We start from the raw sequence: 23,179 nt of genomic DNA on the forward strand, positions 1-23,179 counted from the left end.
ACCAAGAGCCTTGGGCTTGACCTTCTGTCCTTTCCAAAAGACAGGTCACTTCCAAGGGCCTCAGGTACCGGGTCTCACTGGGCCTGACCTTGGAAGCTGGCTGTGGCCAGCAGCTGAAGGACACAGAAGGAAACTTCAGAGGGTGGCCCCCCTGGGCTGCTGGGGACAGGGCCCTGAAGCCACTCCATCCTGGGTGATTGCTAGGAAACAAACTGGCTGCCAGACACCTGGCCATAGCCCTGCCCCTAACAGCGAGACAGATGTAGCTGATAGACAGATGGACACCCCTAACTCCTACCCAGCCGTGGTGCAGCCAAATACCCAGAAAATTTGGAAAGGGCGGCGGCCATGGCAGGGGTGTCCCAGGCCTGAGCCAAGCTTTGCCTTTTAATCAACTCTTTCTGCAAATTCCAAGGAGGCTTTTTTGGGTGCTTAAAATACACCCATAATTTCACTCTTCTCTTAGACACAGTGTTCCCAAAAATATAACTTCCACTTTGGCCTAAAATAGCCTTAGATTACTGCAGTGTGTCAGGGCTCCACATTTTTAGGCAGCAGGCCAGAAAGGCAGCCTCACAGGTCTGTTGGGCACAGAGGGGCAGAGAGTGGCAGAGGGTCACGCCTTCCAGGTGGCTGTGTCCTCGCCCTAATGCTTCCCAGGGCCCCTTGATCAAAGGCCTAAGCATAGGAGTTCCCACTGTGGGTCAATGGGTTAAGAACCTGACTGCAGCGGCACGGGTTGCTGCAGAGGCAAGGTGCGTGTTCCATCCCTGGCCTGGTGCAGTGGGTTAAAGGATCAGAAGTTGCTGCAGCTGTGGCACTGGTTGTAGCCATGGCTTGGATTTCATCCTTGACCTGGGAACTTCCATATACCATGGGTGTGGCTATTTAAAATAAAAAGACCTAAGCACACATGGCTATAGGATGCCCAATCCTCCTCACACTCCCCAAAACTACCTTTCCTCCTTCTGTACCCGCCTCCTGCTCAGGTATGACCTACTTCTCAGCTGGGCAGTGTCTGGGCTGTCTGTCACTCTGCCTCCATTCCCTCCTTCTGATCTAGGGGGCTCCTTGCAGCGGCTCCTGCCATTTTCCGCAACTCTCGACATCCTTGTGGCGATCTGAGAATACCAATGGACAGCTTGTACGAAGCACCAGGGCTGGGCACACAGCGACCCCAACCCTGGGAGGTGGGCAGCTCGTCTTTAATACTCATCTCTCTGGCTGAATTAACCCCCTGCTGTGAGGGGAACCTCCAGCGCTTCCTTCTGGGTGCACATCTGGCACCGCAGCCGCTAGCCTCTTCCAGGGGTGCTGTGCCCAAGTGTGCACTCTGGCCTGGCCCATCAGCCCCGGTGAGCTCATGCTGCCTCTCCTGGCAGCTCATGGAGGATCCAGGAGGCACCGGGGTCTTGCTCAGTGTCCTTGTCCTACTGTGGCCCTGGCAGACCATGTTGCTGAGCAGGCAGTTTGCAGGTGGCCTCAGGGCCCAGGTGTGACTGGAAACCCTCCAAGGGCCCTCTGTGAAATTCAGGATTGGTCGGGGCCCCACACAGGCTGACCACCCTCCGCCAGAGCTCAAACACCCTGGCTGCACAGGCGCTCCCAGCCTCCCGTGGGACACAGAGCGCGTGAACGGGAGTGTCAGAGCTGGGAGATAAACTTCTTGGACATCTGGATCCAAGACCTTCTTTTCGGACCCCCACCTCCTCCCACCCTGAGACAGCTTTAAGACTCCCCTGTGGATAGATATATGTTTATAAATATATGAGTATATATGGCACAGGCCAATGCAGAAAGATGTGAGTTGGTGGTAGGATTCACCTGGAACCCAGGTGGGAACCTGGTTCTCTCCTTTTGGGAAGGGAGAGCTGAGCAGAAGCCAGAAATGTGCATAGAGAAAGTAACAGGAATGTTCTAGAACGTTCTAGACAGGGAGTAGGCAAACCTTTCTTCTAAAGGGCCAGGTGTTCACTATTTTTGGCTCTTCAGGCCATGCAGTGCCTCTGTCACAAGTGCCCCACTCTGCCTCGAAAGATGTCACTGACGATATGCAAATTAGCAGGTATAGCCATGTGCCAATAAAACTTTATGTGCAGAAAACAAGCACCTGCAGATTTAGCCAGTGGGCTGGAGTTTGCCAATCCCTGGTACATACAAGAAGAAATTATACCTCAAATAAGGGAAGAGACACTACAAAAATGAAGCATTATATGAAAAAAAGCAAAGAAAAGCACTGAGGTGAAACCCAAAACTAATAAAACACGTCACAACTTTGCCCAAGTGGGGCAGATAATCATGCACGTTCCCAGGCAGCAAAAACCACCACGGCGGCCCTGGTTTGCTTCCTATTGGGGAGACACTTAAAGGAGAAGAGTTGAACCACAGTTAGCACCTGGCGTGAGGTTCAGCCAAGTCACCCCCAAGAGGACAGGGGTGGAGGGGTGACCAAATTCCAGCGCCTAGGAATGAGCACTAACTGCATCAGAAATCTGCCCAAGCGCTTTCACGACGTTTGCCTGCAGGAAATCCTGCAGGGATCGTGTGACCTCTCAGTTCTGGGGGTGACGGAATGAGTGACTGCATTTTTTTTTTTTTTTTTGCATTGATGAGCACTTTTAAAAATAACATCTTAAGTCTTTGCTTAAAGTGTGCCTGGAAGACCAAACTTAGATGGAAAACCTGACTCCTGCCTCTGAGTATGCTTTGTTGTTGGTGAGAAAGACATGAGATTTCTGGTGGTGGGTGGACAGTGATCGTTGTCCTGGCTGTGGCTCTGGCCGAAGGGTGGGAAACACCACCAATCACCGATTCTCGGGAACAGGTCACATTGCCAGCCAGAAACTGCATCCTTGCCTGCCAGCCACCCCTCCTTGTTGAAACGATGAGACAAAACTGAATACACAGTTGGGCTGACATATAACTACGGCAGTAAGATGTTACCCTCAAAAAATCTGAAGCTAGTTAGGCATAAGACAGCATTTACGCTCAATCATTCTTTGCTCAAAGTTGGCCTAAAAATTCTCAACTGGGGTGATTCTGCCCCTCAGGGGACACTTGCTGAGGTCCGGGGACATTTCTGACTGACCTGACTCAGGGACGGGGTGTGACTGGCATCAAGCGGGTGGAGGCCAGGGACGATGCTCAAGCTCCTACAGCACACAGGACGCCCCACCCCAGAGAAGGACCCGGCCCTAGACGTCAGCGATGCAGAAGCACAGCCTTGGTTCCCCACGCTTTTCTGTCTGTGAGGCTGGAAGCTGACCCTACACCGAGGCCTATTCACCCTCTGTCCTCTGCCCTGCTGCTGTCCGCCCCCCACCCTGGATTCCGGCCTCCCTGGGGCTGCTCTGCCAAACCAGGGCCCCCAACTACTTCCCCAAACATCCTGGAGAAGCCACCAGATATTCTATTCCTCGCTCCCTGCAGCTGCCTGGGTGGGGCCTCCCTCACAGGCCCTCAGTAGCTCAGCCTCCAGGCTCTTCGGCACCCTCTCCTCCATCCTTCCCTAACGAGGCCCATTCTCCTGGGAGCTGTGAATGCCCTGGCCTCCTCTGCTGGCTGGCAGGGTGGAGGTGGTGGGGGTGCGGTGACCCAAGGGACTTTTTTCTTTCCGTCCTGATCCTGAGCCTCCTTGCTGCTGTGGCCCATGCCCTGAAAATGGCCCCCAGAGGCCTGTCCGTGGCCACATGCCCCTTTCTCAAAATTCCCTCTTCCTGGCAAACTCACCTCCTCCTGCAGCCAACGAGCAGGGCTGGGAGGCACCCCAGCTTGCCACCTGCCCCCTGTGTGACTGGAGGACCTCTAAGGCCTGACAGGCACTAGGGTCAAGGGGATCTTTGTGCTGTTGGCACTCAGTTTTCCCTTGGACAGAGCACCCTAGACCACAGTCCTCACTGGTGGCCCAGGAAGCAGCTCCCCGCAGCCCTGTGCAGCCATCTCCGACCCCACCTCCTCCTCCCTTCTGACTCTGTCTGCTCCAATCTGATACCTGGGCTCTGGCTGGGGAGCTGGCCTGCTTTTCAAGGTCCCGGGTGGCCTGTCCCACATGTTTACTTCCCACAGCTCCCTTCCTTCTGCTCCCGAGTGCGAGCCGCCTTCTGGCCACCAGCGTCTTAGCAGGTGTGGGAGGCACATGCAGATGGGTGACACAGACGGACGGACCTAGGTGCGTCTGCCTGCCTCCTGCCCAGCTCATGGTGTGCCAGGGAGTGCTCCATACACCTGGAGCAGGCTGCTGGCCAGGGCTTGGCTCAGTCAACTCCGAGAGTCTCCAGTGGGATCACTTTCGCAACTGCCTGGCACCTTCCACCCACCTGCTACTGATGGAGGCAAAGGGGGCACTGATGCGGGAACGGCAGAGGCTGGCCTGAGGAGAAAACTCAACTGCCAACTCAGCCATACAAAGGAATGAAAGTCTGAGAAAACTGGTGAAAGATAAACAAAACGGGGCCTTCTTGTTTGTTTTTGGTTTTTTTCTCCCTTTAGGGCCACACCTGTAGCATACAGCAGTTCCCAGGCTAGGGGCTGAATCGGAGCTGCAGCCACCGGCCCACACCACAGCCACAGCAACACAGGATCCTTAACCCACTGAGTGTGGCCAGGGATCGAACCTGCATCCTCATGGATGCCAACCAGTTGGGTTCTTGACCCCCTAAGCCATAGCGGGAATCCCCAAAACAAGGTCTTATCCATACAGGAGAATGTTACTCGGCCATGAAAAGGAATGAAGCACCAACACAGGTTATAGTGTGGATGAACCTGGGAAAAAGCTGAGTATGTCACCAGACACAAAAGGTGACAACTTGTATGATCCCACGCTATGGCCTGAAGTGGAAAATCTACACAGATGGAAGGCAGATGAGTGGTTGCCAGGGGCTGGGGGAGGGGAGATGGGGAGTGACTGCTCATAGGGTTTCCTTTGCGGGTGATGAAAATGTTCTGGTACTAGATAGAGGTAAAGGTTGCACAACATTGTGAATCTGCTAAAAAATACTGAATTGTTCATTTGAAATGGGTGAATTATATCTCAATAAAGCTCTTAAACGGAACTGCAGAGGCACACCCCTGGCTCTGGAACCTTCTGTCACTTCAGCTGAGTGGCTTTGCCCGTGTGTTCCCAATGCTGGGGAGAGGCTGGCCTGTCCCTGCCCTGTGGGAAGAAAGGACATGGTCTGGGTAGGTGTCCCTGTGCGTTAAGGTCAAGGTGGATGATGGCATGCTGGTTCAGGGTGACCTGTCTGGGCAGGCCGGCTGGTGCTGACAGGGTGGGGGCGGGGGTAGCGGGAACAGACTCAGTGGCCCAATGGGTGGAGGGGGGCTGGGGGAGTCTGAGCTAAGACTGGGTCTGTGGGGCGCTAAGGAAGGGCTGGTGCTCAGGACCGGGGTTGACACAGATCTTAGTCTCAGGACAGGCTCCTTTGGGGCCCCCAGAGGTGGGTCAGGGACAGTAGAGAGCTCCAGGACCCTCGTGGTCCCAGCCACAGGCCTCCTGTCCGTGCGCCCAGCACTTTCAGGCGTCCCCATCTTTCAGGCTCTCTCTCTACATGGGCCAGGCCACCATGGCTACAGGGCCGCGCTGAAATCCCAGCCTCTGGCCGCTTGGGAAAATGGCCCAGCTAGTGAGGATCCTTATTTCATTTCTGCTTTCGAAATTAAAACCCTGGGCGCCTTGGTGAACATCAGTGGGGTTTGTTCCAGTTTAGGAAGGACAAAGAGAACCCGAGCCTAAGAGCCCCCACCCTGGCCCTGATGCCAAGGGTGAGGGGATGCCCTGGGTGTGCTTTGTGGGGCAGCCCAGTGGCTGATGTGGGTGGGGGCTCTGATCATAGAGGTGCCAGGTTCTCAGAGGGCGCCAGGCATGGGCAGTGGACCCCAGACTGCATGGCCCTGGGGAGTCTGCCTTCTGCACCCTCAGTATTTCTGAGCTAAGCTAGTCTTGTGCAAATGTCGTGTTTCTGGGGGAGGTTCCGAGGGCAGGCTGCATGCAGCGCAGCCAAGCGACATCGTGTGAACCCGGTAACAGTTAACTGCAGTGGGCGGGCAGATCAGCTGATTGGAACCGGCTTTCCACAGTGCCCCCTTCCTGTTTTCTGGTCAGAATTGCACAGCAAGTTTGCAACCCACGCCTGTGGGGGGGCACCCGGCGACACCCAAACCTCAAAACAACTCAACTTCTTCTTTTGGGGAGCTGAGAAAAAGTCCCGATTGGCTTTCTGTGGCCCCAGCTGAGCTGAGAAAGGAAATCTTTCACGGAGATGCAGAGGGGTACCGTGAACCCAGGCTCAGGCCGGGTTCTAACCAGGCTGTGGCTACCCAGACTGTACTGGGTTGACTTGGGTCCCTCAAAATGACTTGTCCAAGTCCTGACCACCTGGAACCTATGAATGGGATCTTCTTTAGAAATAGGGTCTTTGCAGACAGAAGGGAAGGATCTTAAGGTGAGATCATCTTGACAGTGTTCTCATTAAAGAAAGGAGATCTGAGATACAGAGACGGACGGGGAAGGCCATATGGAGATGGAGGCAGAGCCTGGAGTGATGTGGCCACACACTAAGGAAGCCCAAGGTTGCTGGCAGCCACCGGAAGCCAGGAGAGAGGCATGGAACAGATGCTCCCTTGGAGCCTCCAGAAGGAGCTAACTCTGCCCACACCTTGATTTCAGACTTCTGGCCCCCAGAACTATGAGAGAAACAACTCCTGTTGTTTAAAGCCCCCCCACCCCCCCTGCCCAATTTATAGCTGTGATGGCAGCCCCAGGACATCTGCACATCTCATCAGCTCACCTCCTGGGGCTCCGTTTCCTCATCTTTAAAATGAGCAGAGCTTTTTGTGAGGCCTCAGAACGATGACAAATGAAAACTGTGGCACCCAAGGGCTGATACCCCGTCGGCCCAAGAGCATAAGAACGAATTATTCTTGGTGTTAGAAAGTGGACAGTTTCTAAACGGTCGGCACTAAAGGAAATGGTGACTGGGTCTTGTGGGATCACAAACTGTCTAAGGCAGCTGTTCTCACCCAGGGGGGAGATTCTGCTCCCAGGGGACACTTGGTGATGTCTGGGGACATTTTTTGGTTGTTACCGCTTGGAGGGAGGGGACGCTACTGGCATCAGGTGGGTGGAGGCCAGAGTGCTTCTCAACACCCCGTGGTGCACAGGACGGCCCCCACAACACAGAGAATGACCTGCCCCAGACGTCAGCAGTACTCTGGCTGCCAGGCCCGGCTCTAAGCTAAAACAACCTTCTCCCTCTCCAAATGGTCGCCTCAGGAAGCACATTCACAGCCATGAGGTGGATTTGGCTCAAGCCTGTTTTGGAAGCTGGCATGGGCACCACCCTCCAGCAGCTCCTAACCCCTGGGGAAATTCGGCCTTGCCGGCTCACGCTCGAGGCGCGAGGAGGCAGCCGGGCGAGGTCAGAGGCATCTGACTCACTGGGTGCAGACACCCTGCCATGGGGGTGACTAACAGCCCTTGAAGAATGCGCCAGAATCCCTCTGGGGCAACTACTAGGGAGGAGGAATGACAGGCCCCCAGGATCACCGGTGGCAGCCCTTGGGGAAGAAGGTACCAGATACCGCCAGCTGTCACTCAGTGGGGGCTGCTGTGGGCGGACTTGTGTCCCCCGGAGGCCTGTGCCTGATGCTGAAACTCATGAACATGGCCTTATTAGGAAATGGGTCTTTGCTGACGTAATTAGTTAGGATGAGGTCATCCTGGATTCGGGCGGGCCCCAAACCCAAAGACTAGTGTCTTTATAAGAAGAGAAGGCAAGGTGATGACAGAGATGGGGATGGGAGTGATGTAACCACAAGCCAAGGACCGCATGGAGCCCCCAGAGGTAGGAAGAGGCCAGGAAGCCTCCTAGGGCCTTCAGAGGGACCGTGGTCCGGCCAACACCTGGATTTCAGACTCCAGGGCTCCAGAACTGTGAGAGGGAGTAGGTCCCTCTCTTTGATGCCACCCAGTCTGTGGCGCTTTGTTACGGCAGCCCCAGGAACCTCATCTGGGTGCCCTTGGTGGTCTGCAGCTAGAAAAGGAAGGAGCGCCACGGTGCCAATCCTGCCTCCTCACTCTGCTGCTTTAAGGCCTTGGGGCTCGGTGCCCTCTTCAAGTGTGGGCACATGCGCCCTGCCTGCCTGCTTCTGTGAGAGGTGAATGGCCCACTTGGCAAAACACCCCTGTCCGTAAACGCTGGGTCTGCCCTCTTGTTCGCCTCCCCAATTTCTTTTCTTTTTTTCTTTTTTTGGCTGCACCTGCAGCATGTGGAAGTTCCTGGGCTAGAGATCGAACCCAAGCCACAGTAATAACCTGAGCCGCAGCAGCGACAATACCGAGTCCTTAACTGCTAGGCTGCCAGAGAACTCCCATGTTCCCAATTTCTAAAGTTATTGACAGCCTGCACCGTTTTATCTTAGGCTGAATGTCCAACACAGTGCCCTGCCCCTTGCTCAGCCCACTCTGGCCCCTTCCTGTGTGCTCCAGGGCCTCTGACTTTCCTCCAACACACCAAGCACAGTCTAGCCTCCCGGCCTCTGCACTGGCCGAGTCTTTCTCCCAGACCCTGAGTCGCTCACCCCACCCCCTTCCAGGCCTGGCTCAGCATCACCTTCGCGCCGCCTGCCCTCTCACCCCTTCTTTCTCAGGCCTGCTCACTTTCCTTATCGGCTCTAAGCGCGCATGCAAGGCCAGCTGTTTGTCTCTCTGTCTGCCTCCTTGTCCCTGGGCGGCAGCTCCCTGTGGGCGGGCCTTTGTGTCGATTTTGGCCATGGCAGAGCCCAGTGCCTAGAACGTTGCCTGAATGTGGAATATTTGCAGAATGAATGCACAAGTACATCAGAGGAAGAAACCAATACAGGGGACACTGTGTCAAAGAGAAAAACATCTGCTGTGTGGCCAGATCACTCAGTAGTTTTTAAAATGTTTGTGCAAAAAAGAACAATGAATCTTTACGTTACATGCATAGGAGAGGGCAAAAACAGGCCATGTGTGTTGGCATGGGGCCATGCTGTACAGCCCCAGCTAACATTTTTTTTTTTTTTTTTTTTTTTAGGGCCGTACCTGCCACATATGGAGGTTCCCAGGCTAGGAGTCGAATCAGAGCTGTAGCTGCCAACCTACACCACAGCCACAACGCAGGATCCTTAACCCCCTGAGTGAGGCCAAGGATCGAACCTTCATCCTCATGGATCCTAGTTAGCTTTGTTAACTGCTGAGCCATAAATGGGAACTCCCCAGCTAACTTCTTGCTGATGATCTCAAGAGATCATCAGAGAGGAAGAGGAACTGAAATGTATTCAGCAGGCAAAGCAACCTAGGCGGGATTCAGTGAATTCACACAGCAGCCTTCCGAGGCCACTGCATTAGGCCCTCATGGTGGATAAAATGCTAAGAAGCCGAAGGTCAACCCTCCAAGGCGGGGGTGGGGTGGGGTGGGGGGGAATGGGCCTGAACCCCGCTCCCCGCTCCTCAGATAGAGGGTCTGGGGTTCTGCAGATGGAGAGACTGCAGCACACCCAGGGGGTATTACTCAGCAACATGAAGACATTGCTGAGAAAAGACATGGAGGAACCTTCAGTGCATGTTACTATGTGAAAGAAGCTGGTCTGAAAAGGCGACAGATGGGATGATTCCAGCTATCTGGTGTTCTGGAAAAGGGAAAACTATGGAGACAGTAAAAGGATTGGTGGTTTCCAGCCGCTGGAGGGAGGGAGGGATGAAGAGGCAGAGCTTGGGGGATTTTAAGCGCAGCGGACCTATTCTGTATGATACTCATGGGGAATACGTGACATTGCGCGTTCGTCCAAACCTGCAGCACTCAAGAGTAAACCCTAATGCAAATCTTGGAATTTAGTTAATAATAATGTGTCAATATTGGCTCATCCATCGTTAACAAATACACCAGACTAATACCATACGTTAATGACGCAGGAAACTGCGGGGAGGAGGGTGGAGGGAGAATATGGGAACTTTTTGTACTATCTGCTCAGTATTTTTTTTTTTTTTTTTGGTCTCTTTAGGGATGCACCCGTGTGTGGCATATAGAAGTTCCCAGGCTTGGCATTGAATCGGAGCTGCAGCCGCTGGCCTACGCCACAGCCATAGCCATGTGGGATCTGAGCTGCATCTGCAACCTATACCACAGTTCATGGCAATGCTGGATCCTTAACCCACTGAGCGAGGCCAGGGATGGAACCCACAACCTCACAGAGACTAGATGGGTTCTTAACCCACTGAGTGACAAGGAGAACTCCCAATATTTGTTTTTTAATTGAAGTATAATTGATTTACAATGTTATATCAATTTCAGGTGTACAGCACAGTGATTCAGTTATACACACACACACACACACACACACACACACACACACTCTTTTTCTATCTGCTGAGTATTTCTATGAAGCCTAAAGCTGCTCTCTAAGAAACAGAATTATTTATGTCTTTATATTTAATAAAGCTTAACAAGTTAAGATTAAGTTACTTATTTAAAATCTAATCATTGTTGAATCTTATTAAAAACAGAAAGCAAGCAAGCTCTGGCCAAACCCAGAGGTGCAGACCCCTGGGGAATATGTGGCCCCAGCCCTTACCAGGTGACAATGGTTAAGCTATGTTCTGATGCATCTTGTTCGAAGACTCTGAGAGTGAGGGCCACTGCGGTCACTTCTACTGCCTCCATGTCCAGAAGGCTCACCCACAGTGACACATCCACGACTCCTGTGGGATCTGGCCAAAGGGGACATGGGAGAGGGAGCAGGAGGCTGGGGCATTTCCTCCCCTTGTGCTGTCAGGTGGCCCCTCCTCTAGACTACCCCCAGCCCCCAGGCCTACACTACACTTTGCTGGCTTCCTTCAATCCCACAGCGCACTGCCCCCCATCTCTGCTGCTGCCCCAGCCCTGCCCCACCAGAAACACCCCACCACGAGCTATTCAGTTTGGACACGCCAGAGTCCAACTGCACACTGGTGCCCCTCCAGAGTTCAAGAGTACTTTAATCAAGGCTTGTTATTTTCTATATTCTGATGCTTTGACATCTGGGGCCTGGCTGACCCAGCAGGCACTGCCCCTGCCAGGGCTGGCTAATTCCTAGACAGAGCAGCTTCAATCCTGTGGCCTGGGACACCAGCTGCATGTGCTCCTATCAGCACACCTTCCAAATACAAACCAACCATTACAGAGGCTATACCCCCTCCCTTTGTTATTACATTCTCATACTTAGGGCCACTCTCTCTCTGCCCTGATCACCCCAGGGCCAAGTACCAGACAATCAAGGGAGCCCCTATGCCCCCAAATTCTGAAATTATCCAACTAGCCAATCCTAAGTCCATTCACCCTGCCTCACCAGACCTTTCCCATGAAAACCAAGACAGATTCCTGCCCACACCTTCCCCTGGCTCCCGGTGCTTCTTGACAGGCCCTGGTGCCTTCCTGCAAGGCCCTTCACGGCACGCTGAGCCTCCTGTTGCTAGGGAACACTGCATACAACTGTCTTCTTTTTTTGGTGCACTCTTGGGGTGTGGAAGTTCCCAGGCCAGGGACTGAAGCTGCCCGAGCCTCTGCAATGACAACCTTGGATCTTTCACCTGCTGTGACTTTACATAACTGTCTTCTTTATGGCCAAAGGCCATCACCTCCCCATGGCTGAACAGTAATCAAACCCATGCGTTCATTCCCCTCCCACCGACCGGCCCTGCTCACCTCCAGCACGGGACCAGCACCAAGGATGGTCCTCTCGACGCCGCTGGCGTAGCCCTTCTGGCTCAGGGCGGTGAGGCAGTGGATCAGGAAGTTGGTGCTCTGGGTCTTGCCCGAGCCGCTCTCGCCCGAGATGACGATGCACTGGTTGACATGCTTCCGGAGCATGGCATAGTAGGCGACATCAGCCAGTGCGAACACGTGCGGCTCCAGCTTGCCCAGCTGCTGGTTCTCGTACATCTTCACGTACTTGGGGTTGTAGATGGGGAGGAACTTGAAGGGGTTGACGGCCACGAGGATGCTCCCGGCATATGTGTAGATCTTCTGCTGCAGGAAACGGTGCTTGAGGTTCTTCAGGAGGTTCTCCTCTGTCAGCTCGGGGAGGTTGCACAGGTCGTCAAAGTCCGCCTGTGGCCGGGGCAGAAGGCCACGTTCCACCAGGCGCCGGGCGGCCGTGGCCTGGACACCAGCTGCATGTGCACATACTTGATGGTCCCGTCCACGTCGCGCTCCTGCAGCAGGAAGTAGTAGCCGTCCTCCTGGGGGTGCTCGTCCTGTGCCCGCCGTGGCCATAGCAGCACGCGGTGCACAGGCGAGTCGTTGGCATCCAGCACCCACTCCTCCCCGCCTGTCTCCTTGACCTCCACTAGCACGTAGCGCTTGCTGCCGTCCAGCTGCAGACTGGCAATGGCGTCCTGGATGACGTCGGACGTGGTGCTGTCCTTGGTGGCCGTCACGCGGCATGAGGCCTGGCACGGGGCCTGGCTCTCGCTGGTGGCCAGCCGCGGGTAGATGTGCAGGTGGTAGGCCGCCTGCCCCCGGCGGCCGGAGCTGCCCGCCTCGTTCACACTCATCCTGCCGGCGGCCTGGCCTCAGCATGCCTCCCGGGCTCGGGGCGCACGTCCTGGAGCTGGAAGGGAGGGGGTGGCACGGTTAGAGGGATAGAGGGTAGGGCTGGGTGGGAGGACACGGACACCCACCTCTGGACAGACAGCCTCAGACACACAGCCTGAATTGATGGGCTCTTGCAAAGAGCCAGAAGGGCAGAAGAGCCTTGTCTGTCCTTAAGCCCCGACCTAAGGTCTGTGGCTCTTGCAGAGTGATATAGGGGCCCCTCCCCACAAGATCAAACCCTTCTCTTGGAGTTTGTTCCAGCCCAGGCCCCATCCCTCCCCACCCAGAGTCAGCCTCTCAACTCTCAAGTCCAATGGCCATGACCATCTCTCAGCTCAGCCCTGCCTGGCTTCTCCTCTCTGACAAAACCTCCCCTGGCAGCTCCCAGGTGGACAAACACTCGGCCCCATGGACCTTGGTTATGTCCCTCAGATATACAAGGGGCAGTGAGGGGTGTGTTGGAATGAGCAGGTCCGAGCCTGCCCCCAAACTCAGGGACCTCCACCAAGAAGAACAAAGTCAGAGACAACCTCCAAAACTCACTCAAGAACTGCTCAGAGTGCACTTGCTTCTAGAACCCACAACCTCATTTTAATCACAATAAGAACGTCAGACAGACCCAGATCTGGGGCATCCTGTGGGACTCCCGGCCAGGCCTCCCCAAGACCATGAAGGTCATGAGCGACAAGGAAAGACCGAGAGTCCATCCCAGCTGGAGGAGACTGGGGAGATGTGACAACTTAATGTAAAAGGATTTTCTACAGGGGGTCCCGGACCAGAGAGAGGACACAAATGAAAGACCTGGTGACATCTGAATAACGTCAGGTGGTTGGTTGAGATCAGTGCCTCGGTGTCAATTTCTTGGTTGAACAAATGCGCCCTGATAATGTAAGATGTTCACATTCGGGGAATATGGGTGAAGGGTACGGGGGGACTCCCTGTTTGGTTCCTGCAGTTTTTCTGTAAACCTAAAAGGACTCCAGCAGAGAAAATGTATTTGAGGGGGAAAAAAAAATGCATTTGCTCCTGAAGTCATTTTGGGAAAGAGAGAAAAGGCAGCAAATATTGCCAATGAGTTGGCAATAGCTCATTCTGTGTCTTGAAACAAGAGACAGAAATGCATTGTGTGCCACCCAAGTGTGGCTAAAGATACAAAGATGCACCAGACCTTGGCTCAAAGCCCAGCGAGAGAAGCTGATATGCAAACAAATGTGAGAAAATATCAATCATGAGCGTGAGAAGCTACTGTCCCTGAGAGCTGGAGAAGGCTTTGGGGGAGTGGCAATATCTAAGAGGGGTTCTGAAGGATGAAGAGGAGTTTGTTCGACAGGAAGGCAAAAGGAGGGAGAGGAGTGTGGTTAGGTCCACAACTGCTTTTGTAAAAAAAGTTTCACTGCAACAAAGCAGTGCCCGTTCACATACATACTGTCCACGGCTGTCTTTGTTACATCAGCGTAACTGGACAGTCGTGACAGAGGCAGTAACCTTATGTCCTGGAAAGGTGAACATACTTATTTTCCAGTCTTTATAGAAATGGTATACCGACCTCTGCTCTGGATAGAAGCATGACTCAGCATGAGGCTGAGATGATCTGGCCTCTGGGAAACTGAGTCCCGCAACATGTTGCGGGGGGGGCGGGCAGGGGATGGGTGGGGTTGAACAAGATCAGACATTACGAAGCTGCTATAAACAGGTAGGTAGGTAGTGACAACAGGTAGGAAGGTTGGGAAATAAGTATATTTAATTTTTTAAACTTTCCCCTAAATTATTAAGTAACTTTGGTATATTTCCTTTTAGATTAATAGATGTTTTATATATATAAATAAATTACATATATATTATTTATTTGATTATTCCTTTTTTTTTTTTTTTTTTTCTTTTTATGGCTGCTCCTTCAGCATATGGAAGTTCCCAGGGGTTGAACTGGAGCTGCAGCTGTCAGCCTACACCACGGACACAGCAATGCCAGATCTGAGCCACATCTGCGACCTACACGGCAGCTTGTGGCAACGCCAGATCCTTAACCCACTGAGGGGTTAGGGGTTGAACCTGCATCTCATGGACACCATGCTGAGTTCTTAACCCGCTAACCACAACGGACTCCAGATGTCACATGTTTTCATAAAACCTGAATTGCTCTTAATGCAATATGTTGGTACACGCAAACATTCCTCTGTGTCACGAAATACGCTTTGGAACACGACTTCTGAGTTTTTGGACACACATCTTCGTGTCCAACTCTGAGCATCTCCTTGGGATCAGTTCATCCACAGAGAATTAGCAGATAAGTCAATGTAAACATTGTTAAGTGTCCTTATTCCAAAAGCTACAATATCCTGCAGAAAAACTGTATTATAAACAATGGGGCTCATCTGCTCTGGAAACACTTGAGCAGTTTCTTTAAAAAGTTAATTATATGCCTAGCATGTGACCCAGAAGTTCTACTCCTAGGAATTACTTAAGAGAAATGAAGCAGATGTTCATACGGAGACTGTAAACGAATGTTCTTGGTGGCATTGTTTGTAAAAGCCCCAGACCAGAAACATGAACTGAACGGTTGAGCAAACTGGCCACACAATGGAACACTACTCAGCTGGGAGAAGGGACCAGCCTCGGATCCTCACAACAGTATGGAACAACATGGAACAACCTCAGAATCTGTGTGCTGAGTGAAAGATGGAAGACGAAAAAGACCCAGCAATTCCACTCCTCAGCATGGACTCAAAAGACTTAAGGACAGGGATTCAAACAGATATTTGTACACACAGGTTCAATAGCAACTCTACTCACATTTGCCAAGAAGGTAGAAAAAAGACAAATTTCATGAATAGATGAACAGAGTGTGGTCCATCCACACAATAGAATATTACTCAGCCACAAAAAACAGGAAGCCCTGATTTATGCTACAGTGTGGATGAACCCTGAAAACATTAAGCTGAGTGAAAGAAGCCAGATAGCAAAGGTCACATGTTGTATGAACCCAATGATACAAAATGTTCAGAACAGGCAAATCCGTAGAAATAGAAAGTAGACTAGTGGTGGCCAGGGGCTAGGAGTGTGTGTGTGTGAAGAGGTTGGGTGATGGGGAGTGACTGCTAATGGACACATGGTTTCCTTTTGGGGTGATGGAAATGTTCTAGGGCTAAATAGAGGTGATGATTGCCAACATCATGCATACTCTAAAGGCCACTGAACTATCACTTTAGATGCTTAATTTAATGATATACAAATTTCACCTCAATAAAAAAATTTAAAAGAACACATACATATCATATGATTCCACAGAGAGCTTACCCTTGAACGAAGTGGGTTTGAACTCAATGAGTCCGCATATACTTGGATTTCTTTCACTAATATGTATTATAGTGCGACATGATCTATGGTTGGCTGAATCCCAGGATGAAGAGCCATAGATAAGGAGGGCTGACTGCAAAGCTGCGCATGGGATTTTTGATGTGTATATGAGGGTTGGCATCTTTAACCCCCAGGTTGTTCAAGGGTCAGCTGCATGTACATTTCTTTTTTCTTTTTTTTTTTTTTTTTGTCTTTTTGCTATTTCTTGGGCCGCTCCATATGGAGGTTTCCAGGCTAGGGGTCGAATCGGAGCTGTAGCCACCAGCCTATGCCAGAGCCACAGCAACGCGGGATCCGAGCCGCATCTGCAACCTACACCACAGCTCATGGCAACACTGGATCGTTAACCCACTGAGCAAGCACAGGGACTGAACCTGCAACCTCATGGTTCCTAGTCGGATTCGTTAACCACTGCGCCACAATGGGAACTCCCCATTTCTTTTTTTTAATTTTTTTTTGTCTTTCTTCCATTTCTCGGGCTGCTCCCGTGGCATATGGAGGTTCCCAGGCTAGGGGTCTAATCGGAGCTGTTGCCACTGGCCTACGCCAGAGCCACAGCAACAGCAACGGGGGATCCGAGCCGCGTCTGCCACCTACACCACAGCTCACAGCAAGGCCAGATCCTTAACCAACTGAGCAAGGCCAGGGATCGAACCCACAACCTCATGGTTCCTAGTTGGATTCATTAACCACTGAGCCACGATGAGAACTCCTACATGTACCTTTCTAGAAAATTCATATGATATCACACACATGTGGAATCTAAAATATGACACAAATGAACCTATCTACAAAACAAAGAGATGCAGGGACAAGGAGAACAAACCTGTGGTTGCAAAGGGGGGAGAAGGTGGTGGAGAGGGATGGATTGGGGGTTTGGGATTAGCAGATAGAAAATATATAAAGAATAGATAAACAAACAAAATTCAAATGAATCTATAGACAGAAAGCTGATCCTTGGCTGTTTAGGTGAAGGGAACAGGGTGGGAGGGAGGACAAAGGAGCTGGGGAGAATTTTTGGGTGATAGATATGCTATCTTTTTTTTTTTTTTGCTTTTCAAGGCTGTACCTGTGGCATGTGGAGGTTCCTAGGCTAGGGGACAAATCGGAACTGTAGCTGCCGACCTACACCACAGCCACAGCAATGCAGGATCCAAGTGGAGTCTTGGACCCATGCCACAGCTCATAGCAACACTGGATCCTTAACCCACTGAGCGAGGCCAGGGATCAAACCTGTGTCCTCATGGATACTAGCTGGGTTTGTTATTGCAGAGCCACAATGGGATCTCCTGCGTCGGTTCGTGGGTGTTGGCATGTGTCACAACTCATCCAACCACACACTTCAAATAAGTGTCCTTTATAGTGTACCAGTTACACCCAATAAAGCCATTTTTAAAAAAAGTTTGTGGATTAGGAGTTCCCTTCATGGCTCAGTGGTTAATGAACCCGACTAGGATCCATGAGGATGTGGGTTTGAACCCTGGCCTTGCTCAGTGGGTTAAGGATCTGGCGTTGCCGTGAGCTGTGGTGTAGGTTGCAGACGTGGCTTGGATCTCATGTTGCTATGGCTGTGGTGTGGGCCAGCAGCTGTAGCTCCGATTTGACCCCTAGCCTGGGAACTTCCACATGCCCCAGGTGCAGCTCCCCTGCCAAAAAAGTACGTGGATTATGAAAGTATGTGCAATTTTATAAAACTTCTTGTTTTCTTTTCAAAATGTCCAATCCTCAAGCCCGATCACCGAGTTTCACAGGCGCCACCACAGGGAGACAGCTGGGAATCTGTGAGCGTGTGTGTCTATGCTCAGAGGTGCCAGGTGGTGCCACACACCTGACAGCCCTACAGGAAACGATGAGTCTCATATGAACACACCCACACTCACACATGTGCATGCTCCCGCACATACACACAGGGACACACGCACACAGACCTCACGTTCATACAAATATACACAGCACAGACATGTGCATACACGCACTTATGCAGACCCAGGGCTTCATGAAGAGCCCATCCCTCTGTGTCACATACGACACAGCTAACACGCACCACAACTTTTGGGGGCGCAATCCAGCTCAAGGACTGGGGGCTTTAGTTGGTCTCACACTGAAGCTGCCTGGAGGTAGGTGGCAGAAAGACCCCATGGATGCGCCTGCATTCTCCCAGCAGACACCGAGCTGAGAGGCCATCAGGATCCAATCATATGACCTTGCTCCTGCTCCCAGGGCCTCTGTCACCTGCTTTGAGGAAGGTCTTGCTGACGCTTAGATAGGCTGAGGCTCTGTGCCCTCCAACATCCTCCAGGGCCAGCTGATCAAGAGGCACTCGCACGGCCACAGAGGGGACTTTGACAGCTCTGGGTCCCTTGGTGGGGGTAGCAGGAGACCCCATGCTCAGAGACTGGGGGCCGTGGGGGCAGTCACAGGTCCAGTCAAGGCACACCCCACCCCCAGGCCAGGAGGAAGTAGATAAGGCTTGCTCAAGGCGTCTGCTGACCACCCTGACCACTGGGGCTGTAGAGGGGGTGGTTAGCCAAAGAGAAGGGGCGGAGCAGGGCAGACATCAGCCAGGGGCCCTTGCAGGAGTCCCCACAGGGACCAGCTGACCTGCCCTATAGCAGTTGCCCCCCCAGCCATTGTAGCCCACTCAGGCCCACCACACCTGTACCTGGAAACTCCTCCATCCTGGACCTCCCCACCCAGCCAGCCTCTCCTGGGCCTGCTCTGCAGGGAGCCTACACTTCCCTCCCAGAGCAGCTCCCTTTCTCAGCTTCCCAGCGGGAGGACCCTCCTATTAAAAGAGCTCATGTGTCTTAAAACCAGAGACACCTACAAATCCTTCTCCAGCCTAGGGTAGAGGTCCTTCCCTGCTTCCCTGTAGCCTGGAGCCAGCCCTTCCTGCTCCCACATGCCCCTCGGCCCACACCCCCACTCCCATGCCACAGAAACCACTGTTACCCACCCCAAAGGTGCCATCAGACTCCTGCCAGTCAGACCTGCTGGCCAGCGGCTTCTCCAGGTCCTGCTTACTTACTCTGCAGCCCTGGGGACCCTGGGGTCATCCGGACCTGCCACTGTGTAGGGGACCCTCTCCTGCCCTGATCCCCAGGCTTTGCACCTAGAGCCAACATCCATTCTGTTGTGCCCCCTCAGGGGCCAAGTTCATGTCCATGGACGCTCACCCCACCTCCACCCCTCAACACCCAGGGTGTTTGTCCCTTGCTCCTCCCACTGACCACATCCTGTCTGCTGTCCCCGGAACAGCCTTCTCTTCTCATCGGGAGGTCAGGAGGGCCCCCGGGGCCCCCTGCCTCCATCCTCTGGGTCACTGCAGGAGAGTACCTGGAAGCATCGGTCTAGATGTGGGTGTCCCAGTACAGAGCCCCCAGGGGCACCCCCCTGACCAGCCCTAACCCCCGGGCCCTCAAGCCCCATACAGCACAGCCCCGCTTTGGCAGATCTGCTGCTGCAGGAAGCGGTTCTCAGACGCATTCTGGCTGCTCCCACCCAGCCAGGCCCAGGCTCGCAGGCCAGACCTCGCAGGGTCCCTCTAGCCCAGTCGCAAAGAAGTTGCCCAAAGCCCCCAACTCTCAATGGGAAGTCTGGTTCCTTCAGCTTGGGCTTCATCTCCAAGAGACACTGCCCCTGCAACTCAGACGGGAACTGGCCCCACCCTGCTGCCTCCTTCTGGTGCCATCCTTGTCCCTTGTCCTCACCCTCAGGTTGGTACGCCCCTCGAAGCCCCCCACCAGAGGCAGTTCTGCTCCCAACACAGATGTACCCTCTTAGACTCAGAGTTGCCTCATTCTACGGGGAGGCACTGTTTTCTTTTTTTTTCCATTTTTGGCTGCCTCCGCAGTACATGGAGCTGTGGGCCAGGGGTCAGATCTGAGCCGTAGTCTTGACCTAAGCTGCAGCTGTGGCAACGCCAGATCCTTAAGCCACTGTGGCGGGCCAGGGACTGAACCAGCATCCGAGCACTCCCAAGACGCCGCTGATCCCATTGCACCACAGTGGAAACTCTGGTGGCACCATTTTAACCTAAGCCCTGGGGCTGACCTGATCCCCTCTACATCCTCACTACAAAGGCCCCCGACCTGTTCTGCAAAAATGACTTCCAGAGAAGTCCACCCAAGGGAGAGATCCTGCCTGGAGCAGCCTGAGAGGTGCCACCTCCAAGCATCCTCGCTGGCGCTAAGAGTTAACTGTTTTCTCAATCCATGGCCATCAGTGGGCCTGAAAGAGCACTTTGTCACTTTTAATCCTCTGACGGTCAGGCTGAGTTTTTTTTGAGAATTAGTGGATTCAGTAACCATTTTTCTGTTTCTGGAAGTTGTTCATGTTGGTTGCATTCCCCCCCGCCCCACTGAACCATGCCTACCTAATTTATTGCTTTGGAGGAGCTCTTTGTATAGGATGCTCTTGGCATCATTTGATGAACCTAATTCAAACCAGTTTACCTCTTTTTTTTTATTTTTACTTTTTTTTGTCTTTTGTCTTTTGTCCTTTTAGGGTCACACCCGCGGCATATAAAGATTCCCAGACTAGGGGTAGAACTGGAGCTGTAGCCGCCAGCCTACGCCAGAGCCACATAAACATGGGATGCGAGCCGCATCTGTGACCTATACCACAGCTCACGGCAACACCGGATCCTTAACCCACTGAGCGAGGGCAGGGATCAAACCCGCATGGTTCTTAGTCAGGTTGTTTCCACTGCTCCACGACGGGAACTCCCCAATTTACTTCTAAGTATGGTGTTTTTGGATACAAATACTGTATTCCCCAGCAGCTGGATCTGTGGGTCATTTCATGATGTCTGCCGCCCACTCCTCTCCCAGATCTGATGAACATGGAATCACCTTCTGCACTCCTCTCCCTCCCTGGACTTCTTACATTTAAGCTTTTATCCATCTGGAAGTTATACTGGCGGGGGTGGGGGGGGTAAGAGTTTGCTAGGGCTGCTCTAACAAAGTACCACAAACCAGGTGGCTTAAAACAAGAGAAATACACTGTCTCGGGTTTCAGGATGAATGCAAACTCAAGGTGGGGGTGGGGATGGCTCCCTTCAGAGGCTCGGAGGGAGACAGGGTCTCGTGCCTCTCCAGCTTTGGGGGACCCTCACTGCTCCTTGGCTTGTAGATGTACACCCCTCTGATTTCCTTTCCCAACAGCACATGGTAGCGTTCACTGTCTCTGTGTCCTCTCTTCCTCGTATAAAGACACCAGTTATTGGATTCAGGATGAAGTCGCTTTGAGACCTTTAATCACATCTGCAAAGACCTTACTTCCAATCAAGGTCACACTCTAAAGTTCTGAGCAGACATGAACTTCAAGGGACACTTGTCGACCCAGTACAGCGTGGAAAGTGAAAGGAGGATCTAGGAGTTTCCTAGTGGCTTAGTGGGTTAAGGATCCAGGATTGTCACAGCTGTGGCTCAGGCTATGGCTGTTGTGGGTTCAGTCCTTCGCAGGGAACTTCCACAGGCCGCAAGTGCAGCCAAAAAACAGAGAAGATGATCCAGATGGTCTCCAAAGAGTGAATCAATTGTTTTAATGGTTTTTTGTTTGTAATTTTTTTTGTAAACTGCTACACCTGTGGCCTATAGGTTGAATAAGAGCTGCAGCTGCCAGCCTGCGCCACAGCCACACCAACACCAGATCTGAGCCACATCTTCCACCTACGCCATAGCTTGAGGCAACACTGGGTCCTTAACACCCTAAGCGAGGCCTGGAATCAAACCTGCATCCTCACAGACACTATGTCGGGTTCTTAACCTGCTGAGCCACAACGGACACTTCTGTGTTTGTAGTTTTTAAAAATTATTTACTTATTTATTTATTTTTGCTTTTTAGGGCTGCACTCTTGGCATATGGAAGTTCCCAGGCTAGGGGTTGAATCTGAGCTACAGCTGCCCGCCTACACCACAGCCACAGCAATGCAGGATCCTAGCCATGTCTGTGTCCTACACCATGGCTCACGGCAACGCCAGATCCTTGACCTACTGGGTGTGGCCAGGGATTGAACCTGCATCCTCTTGGATCTGAGTTGGGTTCATTAACTGCTGCCCAATAGCGGGAACTCCATGTTTTTTATTTTTTTGTTTTTTATGGCTTCACAGTGACATATGGAAGTTCCTAGGCTAGGGGTCAAATTGGAGCTGAAGCTGCTGGCCTACACTGCAGCTGCAGCAACGTGGATCTGAGCTGCAGTTGTTACCTACACTGCAGCTGGAGGCAATGTCAGATCCTTAGCCCACTGAGCGAGGCCTGGGATCGAACCCACATCATCAGACGTTAGTCCGGTTCTTAACCTACCGAGCCACAATGGGAACTCCTCATAATGTTTCTTATTAAAGTCTCCATCTCTGCCCAGACCAGGGAGCCTCCTTTGTTAAAAATCATCCATTACATCACACACACACACACACACACACACACACACACACACGGGTCTGCCTCTGTGCTGCTGATACCTATGCGGTGCCATGCTGCTGTGATTACCACAGCTTAAGGGATGACCTTAAAGAGTGACATTTCTTTTGGAGGGGCTCAGCTGTTTTCTCTGGCTTTCCAAGCACGCCTTTCTCACCGAATCCTAACAGAACCTGAGACCTGGAAGCCAGTCACGCTGTGGCTTAAGGTCCCTGCCACAAGTGGATGTGAAACCTGCACCCCAAGAATCCCCAAACTAGGCCTGGAATGAAGGGAAGCAGGTCTGGGGCTGAGGAACCGGGGGCCCTGGGTCCCCAGGGTGGAGGGGTGGGGCGGTGGGGCGGGGGGGAACATCTCTGCAAAGCGGCAATTGCTGGCTGTAGCCCTGTCTTGACGGCAGCAGGTACTGAAAACCTGTGTGTCTGTGCTGGAGCCAAACCGCCTCTCCAAATGCCCTGAAGTTAAATGCCTGTTCTGCCTTCTGACTAATGCTCAGGGAAACACGCACACTGTGAACAGGAAGCAAAACCCATCCCTAAACCGAGAGAATCTGTCTACCCAGAGTTCACAGGAGAACTATGCCCTCATCACTAAACGGAAATAAAACTGGCAGACTATAAAATTCCTGAATGAAAGAGCCAAAATGGTGGAAACAAAACGCTCATCAAAGGATGAGTAGATAGGAGTTCCCACTGTGGCTCAGAGGTTAAGAACCCAACTAGTACCTATGAGGATACAGGTTCAGTCCCTGGCCTTGCTCAGTGGGTTAGGATCGCCCCCCTTGCTGCAAGCTGTGGCGTATGCTGCAG

The 23,179-nt window shown here is 52.5% G+C and overlaps 1 protein-coding gene across 1 annotated transcript in view; it reads right to left on the bottom strand.

The window, feature by feature from the left end:
* MYO9B (myosin IXB) overlaps positions 1-23,179 on the bottom strand; it is a 111,875-nt gene that overhangs the window by 78,905 nt on the left and 9,791 nt on the right. Inside the window, 2 exon segments of the mRNA XM_021083575.1 lie at positions 11,700-12,160; positions 12,163-12,606. Coding sequence (XP_020939234.1) covers positions 11,700-12,160; positions 12,163-12,550 — 849 coding nt within the window. The 5' untranslated portion in view covers positions 12,551-12,606.

The sequence above is a fragment of the Sus scrofa genome, chromosome 2 (assembly GCF_000003025.6).
Source record: "Sus scrofa isolate TJ Tabasco breed Duroc chromosome 2, Sscrofa11.1, whole genome shotgun sequence".
NCBI classification, from domain to species: Eukaryota; Metazoa; Chordata; class Mammalia; order Artiodactyla; family Suidae; genus Sus; species Sus scrofa.